General features: G+C 45.5%; 1 protein-coding gene across 1 annotated transcript; it reads right to left on the bottom strand.

The window, feature by feature from the left end:
• Positions 1-5315: 5315 nt before the first annotated feature.
• On the bottom strand, positions 5316-18901 carry LOC119411149 (membrane frizzled-related protein). Its single transcript, XM_037678080.1, has 13 exons — positions 18827-18901; positions 17413-17521; positions 15684-15818; positions 10165-10332; positions 9873-10092; positions 7600-7730; positions 7395-7520; positions 7247-7323; positions 7012-7160; positions 6696-6826; positions 5948-6082; positions 5657-5784; positions 5316-5568 (listed from the first exon to the last, which is right to left on the bottom strand). The coding sequence occupies exons 1-13, from the start codon at positions 18878-18880 to the stop codon at positions 5344-5346; spliced, it is 1788 nt and encodes a 595-aa protein (XP_037534008.1). The 5' UTR covers positions 18881-18901; the 3' UTR covers positions 5316-5343.
• Positions 18902-18913: the final 12 nt, after the last annotated feature.

Raw genomic sequence — 18913 nt, 5'->3', positions numbered from 1 at the left:
GCCGCAGTGCAAATGTCCTACATTGACATACCATTATGCAGAGCAGTCGAAGATGCGATACCCCTGGTCGAATGTGCTTAGAGGTTGACAGGAGGCCCTAAATCTGATGCTCTGTAGGCTTCAGAAAAGGCCTCACACAGCCAGTGTGACAAGCGCTGGATGGATAACGGCGACCTGCAGAAGCATCTCTATAATGCACAAACAATTGTTGAATTTGAACGCATTGCAGCTGTGCGCGTTACGTAACACGTCAACGCCTGCACCGGGCAGAGAAGATGAACAGATGCTTCCCCTTCTGATCTGTGGGAGGGAAAAAACCCCTCCAACGATATCACTCTTGATTTAAAAGAGCTCGTGATGTTTTAGGCATAAAGGCTGGGTTGGTCTTAAATCAGCTGAGCTGCCCGTCAGCCTAATTCTAAGGCATGACGAAGCAACAGAGAGGGCAGATAATTACTTATCCTCTTAGCGGGTGTTAAAACCAGCAACAGGGCTGTTAAAAGAGACAAGAATTTAAATGAAACCTGATCCAGAGGCTCAATTGAAGCTTTGATCAGGGCTCGCAGGACCAGCGTTAAACCCACTGTGGAACAAGTGGGCGTGAAAACAGGCCTACATCTCTGTACACCTTTTAGAAACCGCTTCATCAGCGGGTGATAAAAGCTGTTCTGTCTCCAAACCCTTTGTGGCAGGAAGAGATGGCTGCAATCGTACGTTAAAGCGTACTGAAAGCCAACTCCCTATCCATCAGCTGTTGTAGAAAAACAACACGCCGCCTAAAAGGCATGAAGTGGTCTCTAAACCTTCTCTGTGCACCAGCGCTGAAAAGCCGTCCCCTTGATGTGTACAGAACTGTGGTAGATGCAGCACGTGAATCTTGAATTGTGCACATTATCTCCTGAGGGAGACCCATCCTCTAAGTGGGACCGCTCAGCGGTCAGACCCACCGGTGTTGACCTATTTCTGGGTAACTCTTGGTCGCTCCTCCTGCCTGAAGGAGAGCATCCTTCCTCCATGACAGTTCCACGGCGACCCAACAACAGACGTTGCAGGCCTGGGAACCATGGTGCGTTCACACGCCGGGAGCCACCAGGAGAGCTGTCAATCCCTCCTCTTGAACTCGGTTCATGGACCGTAAAAAACAGAGGAGGTGGGGGAAAAGAAACGCGTAAAAAGCGTTTTGGGCCACCGACTGTGAGCAAATGCGTCCCCCCCCAGCGATGGATCGTCTCGCGGGCTCAGGGAAAACCGTAGTTGACATTGAGCGTTCTTCTCGCATCGCAAACAGGTCCACAGCTGCTTTGCCAACTTCTGCTGCGTCTGGAAACATCAGATCCGGATGGAGGATCCGGTCCACGTAACGTGGGCCGCCCTTGGACGTCACATCAGAACACCGGATATGTAAACCGCTCTAATAAAAGCAGGTTTTGATGAACCCAACTCAGTAGCTTTCGCACAATGTGTAACATCTGGCTGAACGCATACCCTGATGGTTATGTACGCAGCAGTCATCATGATGTCTGTGTGAATCAACACGTGTTGATTCTGTAGCACAGGAGCAAGGTGTTGAATCACATTCAGTACTGTGCGACACTCCAAAACATTGATGTGGGCTGATGTGTAGTGGGGCCACAGCGCCCCTACTGCTTGAGATAGGTATGTCCCCCCCCCAGCCTGACAGCAACGTGTCTGTGAAGACTGACCCATGACGTGGGTCTGCTGAGGGGGACTCCCTCTGATAGAAAAACAAGGTGTTTCCCCAGAGTCGGAGGTCTGCTTCCACAGAGGAAAAGACAATGATCATCCGTCGTTTGTTTTACTGGATCCACATGCAGACGTGCAAAAACACCTCTAGAGGCGTCTCATGTGATAAACGAGTTTTCATGGTGGTTGAATTTAATTCCACTCCAGAAAACAAATGTCAGGGCCGGGAAAATCGAGCTTCCTTCCACTTATGGCGAAGCCCAGATTAACAGGTGTGATGTCAACACCTGATCCTGCATCAGCGCCTCCTGTCTGAATTGACAGGAGCAGCAGATCATCCAGGTAAAGCAAAAAACTCTCGTCTCTGTGTTTTAGGATGATCGGTATGCGTTCTCTGGATGTTAAACAACAGATCCAAGAACGGTCTCACCCCTCAGATCCGTGAGTAAAAACCCTCGTGTTTTCTCTCCCTTGGGGAACTCTGTAGATTACTTTTATCAGAAAACACTTGGATTTCTGCATTTAGGGAAGAGAATCAGTCTGATGATGATGACGGGACCGTTTATATAACTCCTCTGAATGGAGGGGTTCGGGTTGCAAACTGTAACTTGTACCATTTGCATAAACCCTGTCCATCCATCTGAAAAACGGCGAGCATGTTTAGCCACTCTACGTAACGTTCGTGGATGAACGTGCGTTAATGATGCGTCATGTTTTGTACGGCTGTCAGCAGTCCGTCCCTCAACCGCCGTCATGCGTCGCGGGAATGTTTTCTGTGTGACCCCGGGCGAGACTTGAGCTGAAGGCGAAGCGTGTGACAGCTGATGACGCGGTGAGCTGCGCGTTTGACGTCGCTGTGCGAACGTTGAAAGGCGGAGGGCGTGACTTCATTTACACCGTGCTGTTGGAGTGAAGGCTGCTTAGCCCCGCGGGAGCACACGTTGTTCTCTGGAGGGACGCGCGCCGCTCTCGCTGGAGGGGCGCGCGCTGGAGGGAGACTCATTACCGGGTTCTTCGGCTGCTTCACGTTTAAGCTGCGGTGAGCTGCCGAAAGCTGAGAGAGAAGGACCCCCACCCGGACCAGCCTGCGGACCACATTTATACCGATGTGAGCTGGTTAGCGCCGGCAGCTGTGTGCGCCAGCATCAACGCAGCACCGTTGAATGGAGGCTGTCATCTTAGTGTTCGACTCGTCATGTCAAGAGCGGCGGTGAATTAAAAACCCTATTTAAGGACACCGGCTCATGTGGAGGCTGTTCCATCCCACGAGTGCGAGTTGACACCGCTTGAGTGAGGATCGTGCAGTTCTAGTTGGTAATGAGTTATTTTCGCTTACCGTTGTGCCGTGATCGACCCGTCATGTCTAGAGCGACGGTGAGTTTAAAAAACCTTTATTTAAGGACACCGGCTCATGTGGAGGCTGTTCTGTGATCGACTCATCATGTCTAGAGCGACGGTGAGTTTAAAAACCTTTAATTAAGGACGCCGGCTCATGTGTGGAGGCTGTCCTGTGATCGACTAGTCATGTCTAGAGCGACGGTGAGTTAAAAACCTTTAATTAAGGACACCGGCTCATGTGTGGAGGCTGTTCTGTGATCGACTCGTCATGTCTTAGAGCGACGGTGAGTTAAAAACCTTTATTTAAGGACACCGGCTCGTGTGTGGGGCTGTTTCATCCCACGAGTGCGCTCTTATGTGTGCGGCCGCTGTGAGCTGATCCGGGCTTACAGACTGGCTAAAAAACAGACACTTGGATCATTAATGATGATTTATTTCAACTTTCGTGTCACTTTTACACACACCCTCCGGAGACCGTCATTTTGAGAGCTTTCTCTCTCATGAGCTCTGCGATTGTTTGCCCAGAGCGCTGTCTTGCAGGCGAACTCTGGGGAAACGCTGAGCTGCAGGCTGCCGGAGTGCAGAGGGCTGGATTCTGACGGGCGGGGCTGGTGGTGGAACTCAGCGAGAGCCGCGGCCGTGGAAAAGTCGAAGCTTGCTCGCGACGGTCCCTCCAGCGGGGACGGGGTGGGCCGCGCGGCTTGATGAGGTGGCGAACAGCTTTTGGCACCTCCTCCGACTGTTTCACTTCGCCAGCATGGTTTGAAGCTGCTCTGAACAGCGCGTCCGCGATGGGCTTCATCAGGTCTTGTGCAGATTCTCCGGCAGCGAGGGGAGTAACGAAGCCAGGTGGATCGTTGGGTCATCGTCCTCCGCGCTGCAGTCCCCGACAAGGCAAACCGTGGGAGAGGCACACATGTTGAGCTGGCGTCAGCTGCTTACAGAGGGAGATCTTCGTCTCCAAGGCAGGTCTGCGGCCTTCAATCCCTTGGACATGCTATATGCTAGCAGCGCACGTTGTTGCTAGCTGCGGCTGCCTGAAAAAACACGTCGGTGGGCTCGATTGGAGAGCGTGGTCGCCGTCTGTGTTCCTCCGGAGGGACGGGACGCTGCTCCGACCTGGGCAGCTTCGCTCCGGAAGCTTCCGCGAGGCTTGGCTCCAGGGGGGGGGTTACCGAGGAATAGCCCCGCTCGGTGAATCCCTCAACTCTGGTGATGGGAGCGGACTGGGGACCGACTCCTCTAATCTACCAGGAAAGAACCGTCTGCGGCCTCGCCCGTGGAACGTCCTGTTGGAACGCGAGGCCGTATGGATCAAGACGGTGAGCCACAGTGGAGCCCAGTGAAAAATAACCTTTCCGCCGATCATCCGAACTGGCGGGAAAAGGCGAGGGACGTAGAAAAAAGGGGTCCCTTCATGTCAGCCTCCTCCTGGGTTCCGCCGGGCAACCCCTGAGGGCGCCGTCGGCCGGGAGCGGTGTGATCGCCGATGCGAAACGAGGTGGGATGGGGTGAGCATTCACTCAGCCCCCCTCCACCTACACTACGCTCCCCAGGAGGGAAAGAGCAGCGGGGCTGCAGCTGAGCACGCCTTGCCCCGGAGGAACCATCCGGTTCGCCCCGAGGGTCGGCGATAAGAGGAAAACCACAAGATGGCGTTGTCCAGCGTGTAGTGACCTGTCACTGGGAAATGTTCCACGACGCTTACCTTGGAATAAGACTGCTGTCATCTTCTCCTCGGGGAGGAGAACTCACCGGACGACCGGAGGTCGACTGCCGGGCCAAGCATCTTTCGCAAAGGTTGGTCATTTACACAATTTATCTTCTTTGTTCTTCTGACAGTGCTATATTAGCTCGCTGAAGAAAAAATGGGAGCCGATTTCCCGCTCTTAACGTAATTTATACGGACCGGGTGGGGCCCACACAGCAGGTGGGCGTGGACTAATTTTTTTTCAGTGCTTATGCTCTGCATAACGGGATAAACCATCAGCGACAGCCTTAAAGGGCGAAGCCTATATGAAATAGAACACATATATTAAATAAGCAACAATGCAATAAACCTTATTTAAAAGATATTTCCTGTTCACTTTTTTCTTTTTTTTTTTTTTACATCAAAGTGATAGAGCTACAAGTCCGAGCTTCCTGCTTTAAATTGTAGTGAGATCAGACGAGTAGTAAACGAGGGCACAGATTATTGTAAAGCGCTTTGAGTATCTTGAGAAGATAGGAAAGCGCTATATAAGCACAGTCCATTTACCATAAAGCCACAGTGGGAACTTTTCGTATGTTCTAGTTAAATCTTCAGGGCTGCGAGCACTCTGTCGGGTTCTGTGAGTCGGGTAGAAGGTGGCAGTTGAAGGGCCAGCTGAAGGAGAAGAGGTCGAGGGCCTGGCTGCACTGCTGCTCAGCAGAGGAGCAGACGGAGCGGCAGGGTTGCAGGACGCCGCCCTGAGGACTGCACAGAGGAAGAAACATCCCACACACCAGCCTCTGCAGAGGCTTGAAGCACGCCAGCTCCATGAGCACCTGGCCACAAAACAAGGTGCAGTTGATTAAAACTGCTGCTAAAATAGTTTTGACGTGTAAACTTCAGATGGGTCAGTGTAGATTTTACCCGATACTGTCGGAGCAGCATGGCAGCCTCTCTCTGGTCAGCGATGGATAGCCAGATGTTTGGGAATGACGTGAGGTTGTAACTGAGGCCCTGACACATCTCCACCTCTATGATCTCGCACGATGACGCTGAAAATATCAGTGATTTAAACAGCAGGCAAAGAACCAGTGATTTATTAATGGATACATTTAAATTGAGTGTAACCAGACTTCCTCCTGTATCCTGTAATCTTCTCAGTGGTAGAGGAGTCCAGACCTGCTGAACTTGTAATCAGAGCCAACGTGGACTCACTGAAGGGATGGTAGGTGGAGTTGCCGCAGCCCTGCTCATCTGCTCCATCGGGGCAGTCGTTCCATCCATCACACAACCACTGCTGCTGGAGGCACTCCCCGGTTCTGCAGGTAAACTGGTTTGGACCACATGTCCCTATGGAAAAAGATTTCTTAAGTTTGACGGAGGTAATGCCATTGTTGGCCATCTGAATGGATTTGGCTCCATCCTCGGATTACTTTCACGTTTTATTTAAATCTGTCCAGTGGGTTATCAGATGTTTTGCACTCAAAACAGGGTTGATGCAAAAGTTAATGGCAGAACTCACACGATCAGTTACTTTGAGCACAGTGCATGTAGAAATGACTCTGCTACTACCACACCACATTTATCTCATCTGTAAGACTGACGAGTCAAAGACTTTTAAGTTTGATTGCAGATGTACATCCAACTATTACTGTCTTGAGTTTCATTAAATATTTGTTATGTGCTTCATCAGATCTTTTGCTAACACAACAGAAGAGCACAGAGACAGGCAAACAGAGCTGTGCTTTCATCTTGGGCTGGCGGTGGGATACATTCAGGAGTATTAGCATTTATTTAACCAAGCAAATCTCATTGGGATCACTTTTATAACAAAGGCCTGGGCCATAAATCAGGCTGACATGCAGGCTTTTGGGCTGCGGAAGGAAACGAGTTCCTGAAAACCCACGCAAACACAAAGAGGACATGCAAACTGCACACTGAAAGACCCAAAGTAAAAACTCACTGTCGAGTACGGATACAGCCTGGTAAGTGGCGTTGAAGCCGCTGTCGGCCACTCCCTCGTCAGACACAAACACCAGTGTCATGTGGGGGCCAGAGGAGGTCAGGTCTGGTGGGACGGTGGTCCCACAAAATCTGGCACAAAGGCAAAAGAAGACTATAAAACTGAATATTTACAGTAACCAACACAAAAAGACTCATTTCACTTTTCAGACCCACAACGAACACCATTCAAAGAGTCAGGCAAGTGATGTTATTTCACAGATAATGAAACATAAAATGAGTTCTCACACAGATTATGTGACTGTGGGATGTCTCACCTCCCCAAGACCCTTCCAGCTCCGGTGTTGCTGCTGTCGTGCACCTCCACGTAGTCAAACTCACACACCTCCTGAGTCTCCAGGCTGAAGTTTCTGAAGCTCAGCGTGATGACGTGACCCTCGTCAACAGATATATACCATATACACAACTGAAAGGAACACAAAAATGGCAGCACTCTCCTCTTATTGTTGGTCTGGGTGTGTGTTTGGTTGTGTTGAGTCCGTTCGGCTCTACCTGTTGGTGAAGGTAAGGCTTGGGGTGGTTTGGGCTCGCCATAGAACCAGATGGCCCCAACATCTTGCCACCACATCCTGTGAAGCAGCATTGTTCATGCATTTACTGTCATGCCCTGCTTGGACTCGACTTCAGCTCGTTTTCTCACCGGTGTGTTTGTGGGTGCAGTTTGCCTCATCTTTCTGGTCGTTGCAGTTTGGATGGCTGTCGCACACGGACACAGGCAGCAGACAGCGACCGCCATCACACATGAACTCTTCTCTGGCGCAGCTCTCTGAGGAAATGTACAACAGAAACTTAAATACAGATGTACAAGGACACGAGTATGAGCAGATGTGCAGACGAGTACTGACCGTGTCCGGGCAGCATGGCTCTGTACTGTGCAGCAAAGCCGTCGCTGGCGATGCTGCCATCTGAGTGGAAGGTGACCCACACCGTGCTGCTGTTTGTGTTAACAGTTGGTGGAGCGACGTTACCACAAAATCTGCCAAAAAATAAAAATATATTAGAATAACCGGTGCACTTTTTTGGGGGGGGTCTGGAGTACAGCTACAGACCAGGCTTGAGGCCTGGACATTGAAACTTTGAATTGTTAGGAGGCCAGGCTTGTGTAATTTACAGAAATTGATCAATTGTGTTGCAACATTTTCCCAGAATGTTAGTAGACAGAGGGGTCAAAGTATTCTTGGCATTCAAAATGTTCCGTGAAGTCCTAAATATGGTTTGGAGGTCTCCAAACGTGCTGTACCACCATCTGTCGGCGAATTGAGGGAAAGTCACGTTGTTTTCAAACACAACTCAGGGTTCCTGCGCAATCTTGAAAAGTACAAACCTTGATTTGAGTATTTTCCAGATCTGAGTAAACATGGAGAAAAATGAAACCAATTCAAGAAAAGCATTTGTGATCCCACACTCTCTTACTTGCAATTTATATATATATATATATATATCTCAATTTTAAACATTGTGCTAAAATTTGGTGAGGTAGTATCTGAGCTCTTTCACAACAAGTGCCACCTATTGTGTGAGATGTTTGACTATAAATTTAGCATTAACTGAGTCATCTCTGAGAAACATCTGAAGCGGTGGATGGATCCTACTGAGACTTTCAGGAAGTAATTGATGCATGAACATCTACAACTGACCACCTTTAAGAATCAATCCAATTAAAGATGGCCACCACAGCATAAACGTGTGTATAATTCAGTCAGTTTGACAAATATAGAGCTAAACTGAGATGTGGTAGTAGCTGACAATCATCTCCACCTACTGAGAGTGAGATAGCTTTTAACATTATTTTCAAGATTTGACAAAAACACAATTTCTCTATGTGAGGTGATCTTAGTTTAGCATTCTGCCATAAGAAGCCTTTAATTCTTCATTTCTTTACCAACTTTACAAACTTCCAGAAACTGAAATAAGGAAATTGATGTGACTGCTTAATTATTCTGTTATGTCATCAATGAAAGTGCAACACCATTAATCTTAGCTATCAAGGCCCATGTTTGAAGTCTTAAATCAGACTAAACTATAATTTTTGGGAGGAATCTTTGCCTCAGATGCAGGATTGTAAGTATTTTTGGCATCTTGTTCAGAAGAGATGGTAAGATGGAGTGGATCGGAGCCTTGTCCTCAGTAATGAGGACTCGTGTTGCTTTGGTTGCGGTGGTGAATAAATACAGTAAATTGTGTTTACTCTCTTGATTTACTGCTCTGTCTACATTCCATTCCTCACCTGTTGTCATGAGGTTTGGATCAAGAGCGAAAGAACGAGATCCTGGATAGAAGCAGCTGAAATGAGCTTCCTTCATAGGGTGGCTGGGCTCAGTCAGCTCTGTCATCTGGGGGGAGCTTGACATAGAGCTGCTGCTCCTTCACACCGAAAGGAGTAATTTGAGATGGTTCATCGGATTAGGATGCCTCCTGGATGCTTCCAGTTAGGTTTTCCTGGCACATCCCACTGGGAAGAGGCCCCGGGGAAGACTCTGAATGTGCTGGAGGGATTGTGTATCTTCCTGGGTACACAATGATATGCCTGGGAACACCTCGGGGTCCTGGAGAGGATTGCTGGGGAGAGGGAGGTCTGGGTTTTCTCCTGCACCTGTGGCCTCCGCGACTCGACTATGGATAAGCGCTACAACTTGTGGAGACTATGATTTATGTTGGATGACCATGCTGGGTAAAAGGAATTTATAAAATTCTGATTAATTAAAAAATATATTTTACATGAAACTTTTATTTGTATTATTTATTTTTCCCAAAAATAGCATTTAAAAAGGCAACATTTAAGAAGAAATAAAACTTATTCTAGTAGTTAGTGATTTAGACTCATAAGACACATAAAAAACAAATAGTAGTAACTTTAAAACCATCCCATCTCACTTCATATAGTTTGACATAAGTGTAGAGGTCATAAAACTGCACCAGGTGTTTCACATGAAAACGCTTCAAAATCAACAGAAGATCTACAAATTGAGTGAAAATAAATGGAATGTGAAAATGGGAAATGTGTAGAACCTTGTTGACCTGAGTTTGTTTACAGATGTTTGTTAAAACATGGAAGTTTAGTTATTTTAATGCAGGGCACATTGGTGATGTCACCCCCCATCAGTGGGGCTTGACTGACCTGGTGACCACAGAACTCCCCTCAGCCAGCTCCTGCACCTCCAGCCAGTCAAACAGACAAGGAGACGGCCCCTCCACTGCCAGAGAGGTGACATGAATCTGGACCAGGTGGGGAGGTGGGACCTGAATCACCCAGACACACAGTGAGTTCAGGGGGTAGGAGCCAGGGTGGTTTGGAGAACTGAAACTGCCCTCAGATTCGGTCAGAACACCCCCGCAGCCTGGGGAGCAGAAATCATAAATTCACGAGAGGGAAAAGGTTCTGATGGTTCTGATGGTGAGCGGATACCTACTTGTTTCAGATGGGTGTATCCTGGTAGGTTGAGGTGAAGCTGTGGTTTTTATTCGACTTCTGTTTGAGGGGGCTGTGGGTGAAGGAGGGGACGCTTCATGTCTCGCACTCTGCAGGTCTGGAGTGTTTGTGGTCATCAGCTGGTCCTCCACAGCCGGATCATTCATCTCTAAATGAGGAGGGGTGGTGGCGGTGGTAATGATTAGAAAGGAGAAGACTCATTCGTGGAACACAGCAATTAAAAACATGAGTTCTGTCATGCAGTTATTTGAACAAAGCTACCTGTCAGTGCAGCTTCAACATTCAACGAGTATTTGAATGTTTCTAAAAAAAATGTTTATTTTCTTTTGGCTGCTCCCTTCTTAAGGGCATTAAGTGCATAACAGTCTATAACAGCAGAGCTGCACAATGTCATAGGGACCCATCACTGCATGATGCTCTTAACAGGTTCTATGCCTGTTTTGAAGACCCAAATAAACCACCCAGCACAAGACTCACTTCACCACTGGAAGAGGAGTTCCTCAGCGTGACCTCAACAGAAGTAAGTAGTACCTTCAGGAGGATTAATCTTCACAAAGCAACTGGCCCAAACAACATCCCTGGAAAGGTGTTGAAAGACTGAGCTGATCAGCTCTGTGAGGTGCTGGCCAACATCTTTAACTCCTCCCTCACCCTCGCAACTGTTCCCACCTGCCTGAAGACGGTCACCATCATCCCAGTTCCTGAGAACTCTGCAGTGACTGGTCTGAATGACTGCTGGCCAGTAGCCGTCACCCTGATAGTCTCCAAATGCTTAAAAAAACTGGTCATGACCCACATCAAAGCTACCATCGACATCAGCGAGGACCCTCATCAGTATGCATACCACAAGAATCAATCAACAGAGGACACCATCACCTCTGTGGTCCACACTGCTCTCACCCACCTGGAGCAGAAGAACTCCTATGTCCATATGCTCTTTGTGGACTTCATGTCTGCCTTCAACACCATGATCCCCCAAACCCTGACGGACAAACTATTCACACTAGGACTAAGCCCCTCCATTTGCAACTGGGTACTAGACTTCTTAACAAACAGACCGCAATCTGTGAGGATCCACAACTTCTCCTCCTCCACCATAACCCTCAACACTGGCTCTCCTCAGGGATGTGTGTTGAGCCCCTTCCTGGTCACTCTGATTATGTATAACTGTGCACCTACTCATCCAGGCTGTCATATTGTAAAGTTTGCAGATGATACAGCGGTGGTGGGATGCATCAAAAACAATGGTGATTCCAGCTACAGGCAGGAGGTGGAACATCTTGAGAGCTGGTGCAGGAAGAACAACCTTCACATCAATGTGAAGAAGACGAAGGAGATGGTAGTGGGTTTCAGATGGAGCAACCCCCCCCCCCCATAGGAGGATCTGCAGTGGAAATGGTCTCCAGTTACAAGTACTTAGATGTGCACCTGAATGACAACCTCAGCTGAGGCAACAACACCACCAGCCTGATCAAGAAAGCTCATCAGAGACTACTTCCTCGGGCGGCTGAGACGAGCTGGTCTGGGAAGCTCAGTCCTCACCTCCTTCTACAGGTGTGCAGTGGAGAGCATCCTGTGCTCGAGCATCAACATGTGGCATGGAGGCTGCACAGCTGCAGAAAGAAAAGCTTTGCAGAGAGTGGTGAAGGCTGCACACAAGTTTGTTGGCCAGTCTCCCCACCATCACACACATCTACACCTCCAGATGCAGGAAGAGGGCCACCTGAATCATGAAGGACCCCACTCACCCAGCACACACTTTTTGCCCCGCTCCCCTCATGCATGAGGTTGAGGAGCATTAAGTGTAGAACCACAAGACTGAAGAACATCTTCTGATTTTTATGCCGGATGTCCTTCCTGACACAACCACAGACTATCGAGCTAGCACAGCCCTCTGTGTGGAGCAGAGAGTTTCCATCTTGGGCCCCCAAGGGGTCAGATGGTCGGGCTCAAGGGCCCAGAGTGGGGCAAATGAGGGTGAAGGCAGGTGTGAGTGCTTCAACTTTCCCTCCCAAAATTTGATATTGTTGGGGGAATTGAACCGGTGACCTGATCTCAGGCCCACCTTCTCTGTGCCACAGCCTGCTTGAATGTTTCTCATTCTCAATATTCATGTACATATTTTATCCGTACGTTTTTTGGCACGCAACTACTTCCACACTTTTTGTGCTATTTCAACAATTCACAAATCAAACTGTTCAGCTCATTCAAGACATTCCTGCTGTGACTGTGCAATTTGTGCAATTTTAAGTTTTGAAACGATTTAGCTTTTTTTGGTCCATGTTTTTCTCATTGAAAATGAATGAAGCTCTCTTCTCATTCTTCAATGCTGTTTCAAACCTTTTACTGCTCATTTCTGCTTTCTCCTAAATTCAGCTTTTTTCGTTTTTACATCTACTTTGCCATTTTTCTGCTAATTTTAGCATTTTTTCTTTTTAATTTTTATTTTCTGATTTTGGTCTTTGTGCTTTTTGAAATAATAACAAAGTTTTATGATCCTCCCAACAGCTTTTTGCTAATTTAAGCCATTTTTTTATTTAGCTTTTTTGTATTTGCCAAATTCAAAAATTTCTGCTCATTTCAGCTTTTTTTCTAAATTCATTTTTTTTCTGTCTTTCCAGCTACCATATTTTTCTGTCAACTAGCCTATTTACTACCTTTTTACCTTTTCTTTGTTGTTGCTAAATTCTACCTTTTGATTATTTTGTATAATTTCAACTTTATGCTTTTTCCTTCCTCCTCTGCAAAATATATATTTTTTAGCTTTTTTGTCTTTTGCCAATTTCAGCTTTTTAAAATCTATTCATCCTCTCTGTCTATTGTACAAACCAGATTCCAAAAAAGTTGGGACACTAAACAAATTGTGAATAAAAACTGAATGCAATGATGTGGAGATGGCAAATGTCAATATTTTATTCGTAATATAACATAGATGACAGATCAAAAGTTTAATCTGAGTAAATGTAACATTTTAAAGGAAAAATATGTTGATTCAAAATTTCACAGTGTCAACAAATCCCAAAAAAGTTGGGACAAGTAGCAATAAGTGGCTGGAAAAAGGAAATTGAGCATATAACGAACAGCTGGAAGACCAATTAACACTAATTAGGTCAATTGACAACATGAGTGGGTATAAAAAGAGCTTCTCAGAGTGTCAGTGTCTCTCAGAAGCCAAGATGGTAAGAGGATCACCAATTCCACCATTGTTGCACAGAAAGATAGTGCAGCAATACCAGAATGGTGTTACCCAGCGTAAAATAGCAAAGACTTTTAAGTTATCTTCATCAACCGTGCATAACATCATCAAAAGATTCAGAGAATCTGGAACAATCGCTGTGCGTATAAGGGTGAAGGCCGTAAAACTCTACTGGATGCTCGTGATCTCCGGGTCCACACTTTTTGCCCCACTCCCCTCAGGAAGGAGGTTAAGGAGCATTAAGTGTAGAACCACTAGACTGAGGAACAGCTTCTACCCTGATGCTGTTAGACTCATGAATCTCTAACTAGAATAATCACTGTGAAAAACCATATCATGTTGCTGCTGATCTGTTTCATGTTGCTGCTGATCTGTTTCAATGTTGATGTGTTCATGCGTGCACATCTGCTCACAGACTCATGTTCATGTTTGTGCTGATGTTCAATGTTTTATGTTATGAGTGCTTAGTGTATATTTAGTTGATGTTTTTCTTAGTTCATATCTTAGATGTCATTACTGTTTTTCTTATACATTTTATTGTTGGATGTAACTGGGACCCTGCGTACATAATTTCGCTCCACCACATGTACCACATGAGGTGCGAATGACAATAAAGAAACTCTGACTCTGACTCTCTGACTCTTAAACGTCACTGCACCTCAAACAGGAATGCCACTGTCAAGGAAATAACAGAATGGGCTCAGGAATACTTCCAGAAAGCATTGTCAGTGAACACAATCCACCGTGCCATCTGCCGTTGCCAGCTGAAACTCTACAGTGCAAAGAGGAAGCCATTTCTAAGCAAGCTCCACAAGCTCAGACGTTTGCACTGGGCCAGGGGTCATTTAAAATGGAGTGTGGCAAAATGGAAGACTGTTCTGTGGTCAGATGAGTCACGATTTGAAGTTCTTTATGGAACACTGGGACACCGTGTCATCTGGACCAGAGAGGACAAGGATAGCCCAAGTTGTTATAAACGCTCCATTCAGAAGCCTGCATCACTCATGGTATGGGGTTGCATGAGCGCTTGTGGCATGGGCAGCTTGCATGTCTGGAAAGGCACCATTAATGCATAGAACTATGTTCAGGTTCTAGAACAACATATGCTCCCATCTAGACGTCATCTCTTTCAGGGAAGACCCTGCATTTTTCAACACGATAATGCCAGACCACATTCTGCAGCAATCACAACATCATGGCTACGTAGGAGAAGGATCCGGGTACTGAAATGGCCAGCCTGCAGTCCAGATCTTTCACCTATAGAGAACATTTGGCGCATCATAAAGAGGAAGGTGCGACAAAGAAGGCCCAAGACGATTGAACAGTTAGAGGCCTGTATTAGACATGAATGGGAGAGCATTCCTATTTCTAAACTTGAGAAACTGGTCTCCTCTGTCCCCAGACGTCTGTTGAGTGTTGTAAGAAGAAGGGGGGATGCCACACAGTGGTAAAAATGGACTTGTCCCAACTTTTTGGGGATTTGTTGACGCCATGAAATTTGGAAACAATAGATTTTTCCCTTAAAATGATACATTCTCTCAGTTTAAACTTTTGATCTGTGATTTGTGTTCTATTCTGAATAAAATATTAGATGTTGGCACCTCCACATCATTGCATTCAGTTTTTATTCACAATTTGTTTAGTGTCCCAACTTTTTTTGGAATCCGGTTTTGTAGTTTTCCTACTCATTTCTGCTATTTGCAGTTTTTATTTTCCTTCTTTCAGCCAGTAGCTGTTTAAATTCAACTCCCATTAACAGTTTAGTGATGTAACCCTTTCATCCTGGGTTCAGCTTCTTCAGCAGCTTTCAGCAAAAATCCTACTGCAATAAGCATTCATGCTGTATTTTTACAGGAAATGACATCCATCATCTATACCCGCTTCTTCCTTTTCGGGTCACGGGGGTCACTGGTGTTCATGTCCAGCTGTCACTGTGTGAGAGGCGGGGGGCACCCTTTACAGGTCTCCAGTCCATCACAGGGACACATAGAGACAAACGAGACAAACAACTATTCACTCTCTCATTCACACCTAGGGACAATTTAGAGTTACCAATCAGCCTAACATGCATGTTTTTGGTCTGTGGGAGGAAACCGGAGTACCCGGAGAAAACCCACGCATGCACGGAGAGAACATGCAAACTCCACCCAGAAAGGCCCCCATCTGGGATTTGATCCGGCGACCTTCTCGCTGAGATGCAGCAACTCTACCAACTGATCCACCGTGCTGCCAGGAAATTACTTTTCTGTAGTTTATTTAAATTTCCTTCATAAAGAGTGATTTTAGGTGCAACAGGGACTTACGAGTGAGAATGAGAGCCAGGGCTAGAGCCAGGGTTACCACCAGGAGGACGGCAGCAGAGACCACCACTACCCCCCAGCTACGACCAGGGCCCCGCAGACGCATCCAGCACGCTTCTAAAAATCCACAACCAAAGCCTGAAGGACAGAATATAAACGCAGTAAGTTTGTGTTTAATCTCAAAACCTCGTGGCTCAACAAAATATAAACCACATATTTTATATAAACATGATTAAAACATAATTTATTATATTTAGGCTGCTTATAAAGAGTCTAGATCAAAAGTTTGGATGGTCTGCTTCTACAAGTAAAATATACATGAATAAACGCTACATTTCAAAAAATATAAACATCTGAGGTTTATAATGTATGAGCTGTTAGAAAAATAAGAGCAAACTTTGAGCGTTCCTGTAGGATTTTAAATTCAACAGCCTCCACATTGTCAACAAAAACAATGAATGTTAAACGTGTCCCTGTTTTTATACAAGCTGTTTGGGATAAATTTGTTTAAACAATAATCTAAAACCATCAATGACCTCACTGTTGGAAATATTTAAACCGTAGAAAGTAATGCTTCCAAATGAGGGACTAAGATTAAATCACACAACAAAACTAACAGCAACTATAAAAAAAATAAACATAATAAAACTAGCATTCCTTGAAGGAATGCATATCACCCGCTGCCTTCACACCAAATTTAAACTAAAATCTTGTTAGAGCTCTGGGTGGGTGGGGGGTGTATTGGGGACAATTCTCAGCTACTACAACACCAACCCTTATCAACATGGGTCAAAATTAAAGTCAAGGTCAAGGGGTCATTATTGTCATTCACACCATTCACATGGCTAATATTTTATATTTGCATTTAAGGTTGATTAGCTGGTGGCCATCTTGAATGTGATTTACTCCCCAAGATGGACATGTACATCTAATGATTACTTTTAGAATTTTTGTTAACTTTGTTCTCTGGTTCAGAAATAAACAGCCAACTTACAGATACAGACGATAACATGAGCGCCATGATCACCTGCCGCCATGAAAGACGGGCGACCATGTCATTGTACTTGCATGCACATGCACGTGTTGTCTCTGTTAGCAAACTATCTCATGAATTGTTTCAGATGTGAATAAAATACCCAGAAAGTAATCGTTTGACATAAAATCCACCACTGATTTGTTTTTGGAGTCAACCCATTTCAAGATGGCTGCCACAGTTCTGTGACCTTGGAAAAAAGAAAAATGGCTGTAACAATCATTTACGCCTGTCGAAAGACAACCGCATGGTATCGTCTCCATCTGTCAGTAAACTTGCTCTTGTCCTGTCTGTAAGTTGTGATCCACTCCAGACAATTTAACAAAACCTCAAAGACGTATGCATCATCACCAGGCAGAGTGTCGCATACATTCCACGCTCAAGGCCACAAATCAAGGTCAAATGTCTTTGCTTGTCTGGGCCATTGCTACAGATTGCTGTATAATAAATTGTCGACGGGCATATAGTGTGATGTACGCTTGTTAAAAATATTGAGCTTAAAGTGTGTGTGGTAGTAGCTGAGAGCCGTCTCCAACTCATGCACCACATTTCCAACAGGTTAAAACTCAGGCGTTCCTTCAAGGAACACTACTTTGACTTTTATACACAGATGAATAGCTGAACTAACATCGTTTAGAAACTGAGTCACACTTTAGGCCCAAAGTATCTTGATGTTTAGAGTGAAGCGGTCTGACTCACTGGCAGCTGGTGGTTTGACTGGTTCAGGGGTTGATGAGGGGGTCCTGAATCCCTCCACCCTCTCCTCTCGCTCCTCCTCCAGCTCAAAGGCAGGGTTACAAAACACATTCTGGGAAAAGCACAACAACCATCAAACAGATCAAACCGTCTGGTCGGTGATACGTGTGTTTCAAGCAGTGGGTGTAAAAGTTTGGAGGACACATCTTGTTCCTCTTTTTTCTTCTGTAGAGTTGAAACAGATTTTTCTTTTTTAGATTTATTGGATGGCTGAGGGTTGAGGTTTCCACGCAGCCACTACCATCTGAGGTTAGACCTGCCGTGTTGGGTCACAGCCCGACACTGATAACCACAACTTCTGTTTCCTCTTTCTTTTCTTGCTGTTTCTCTGGCTTCCTTCTTCCCGATGTTACAGTAACTCGGGATTGCTTCATCCGTCACCACTGCCCTCTGTAACTTCTCGACCTCAAGGCTTTTACAGATCTGCTTTCACGGCAACCAAAATGATCTCATCCTCTGAAAATCCGATAACGCTTGTAAGACCTGTTAGAACTGGCAGAGGGACTTCAGCTAGGATAATAAAAAAGACTCGCCACACTTTGCAAAAACAAATGGCGTTACTTTGTAAAGATGAATAGTTAGTTCCAAAATTTATGTTTATTTGTAATTCCAAAATGTGTATTGTAATTCACACATATCAATTTGACGAACAGCAACTTTACAAACTTAAAACATTGTTGTCAACAAATGTTATTTTGTATGTACAGGTTTTTACCCCAGATACCTACTTGGCCCAACCTTACAAAAGTGACCCGTTCATGTGACTTGTTAAATAAATGTACAGAAGGCATGACTCACTTGGACTGAGATGTATTCGTGCACAAACCAGCAGACAGCTCAGTCATAAAAGACACATTAAAGGGATGTATATAATAAACATGTATGAATCAGGTAATTTAACGTACACAGCTTTTTACCGGTCTTTAAACGCAGCATGTATTTGTGTTCACACAAAGGTTGGTTTGTGCTCCGATGTAACTCGGTCTACGTGACTCCATGCATACATGCATCTAACGTTTCCCTGAGCAGGCACCTTTCAAAGTGTGAAAACTGTCACATTTGTAATGTTGAATACAACAATGTGTACGTAGAAATCAGCACTTGTTCATTTTTTGTTTCACACATGCTCAGATTGCTTGATAAATGCATCAAAATTCACTAATTAGCCCAGATTACACACACTGTTGTCATTATTATGAGACTATTTCTCCATAGTTTTAGGCCCATTCAGGCATTAAGACAAATTCATAAAGGTTTGAATTTAAGCTGTGAAGTTTCCAGATAAAAGGAACTCTTCATTTAAAATGATTTTGAAATTAATTTATGTGTGTGTGTGTGTCTGATATTTCTTCTTCACCTTGTAAATGTCAGAGGAGTCTGAGTAAATGGAGACTTGGCTGAGGTCAGACATCTTTAATCTCTCAGGAAAAGCAGAGGGTCAACA

This window comes from Nematolebias whitei, chromosome 6, assembly GCF_014905685.2.
Source record: "Nematolebias whitei isolate Nwh7 chromosome 6, NemWhi1, whole genome shotgun sequence".
NCBI lineage: Eukaryota > Metazoa > Chordata > Actinopteri > Cyprinodontiformes > Rivulidae > Nematolebias > Nematolebias whitei.
Note: the sequence above shows the minus strand (reverse complement) of the source record. Positions and strands in the feature narration are given on the sequence as shown.

What these genes read in the sequence shown, in the direction of transcription:
- LOC119411149 (XM_037678080.1), bottom strand. Translation starts at nt 18,880, where the DNA reads ATGTCTGACCTCAGCCAAGTCTCCATTTACTCAGACTCCTCTGACATT. An exon ending in CTGCACCCACAAACACACCG is followed by an intron (nt 7,324 to 7,394) that starts GTGAGAAAACGA and finishes GCTGCTTCACAG; the next exon opens with GATGTGGTGGCAAGATGTTG. An exon ending in TGCTGCTCCGACAGTATCGG is followed by an intron (nt 5,569 to 5,656) that starts GTAAAATCTACA and finishes TTTTGTGGCCAG; the next exon opens with GTGCTCATGGAGCTGGCGTG.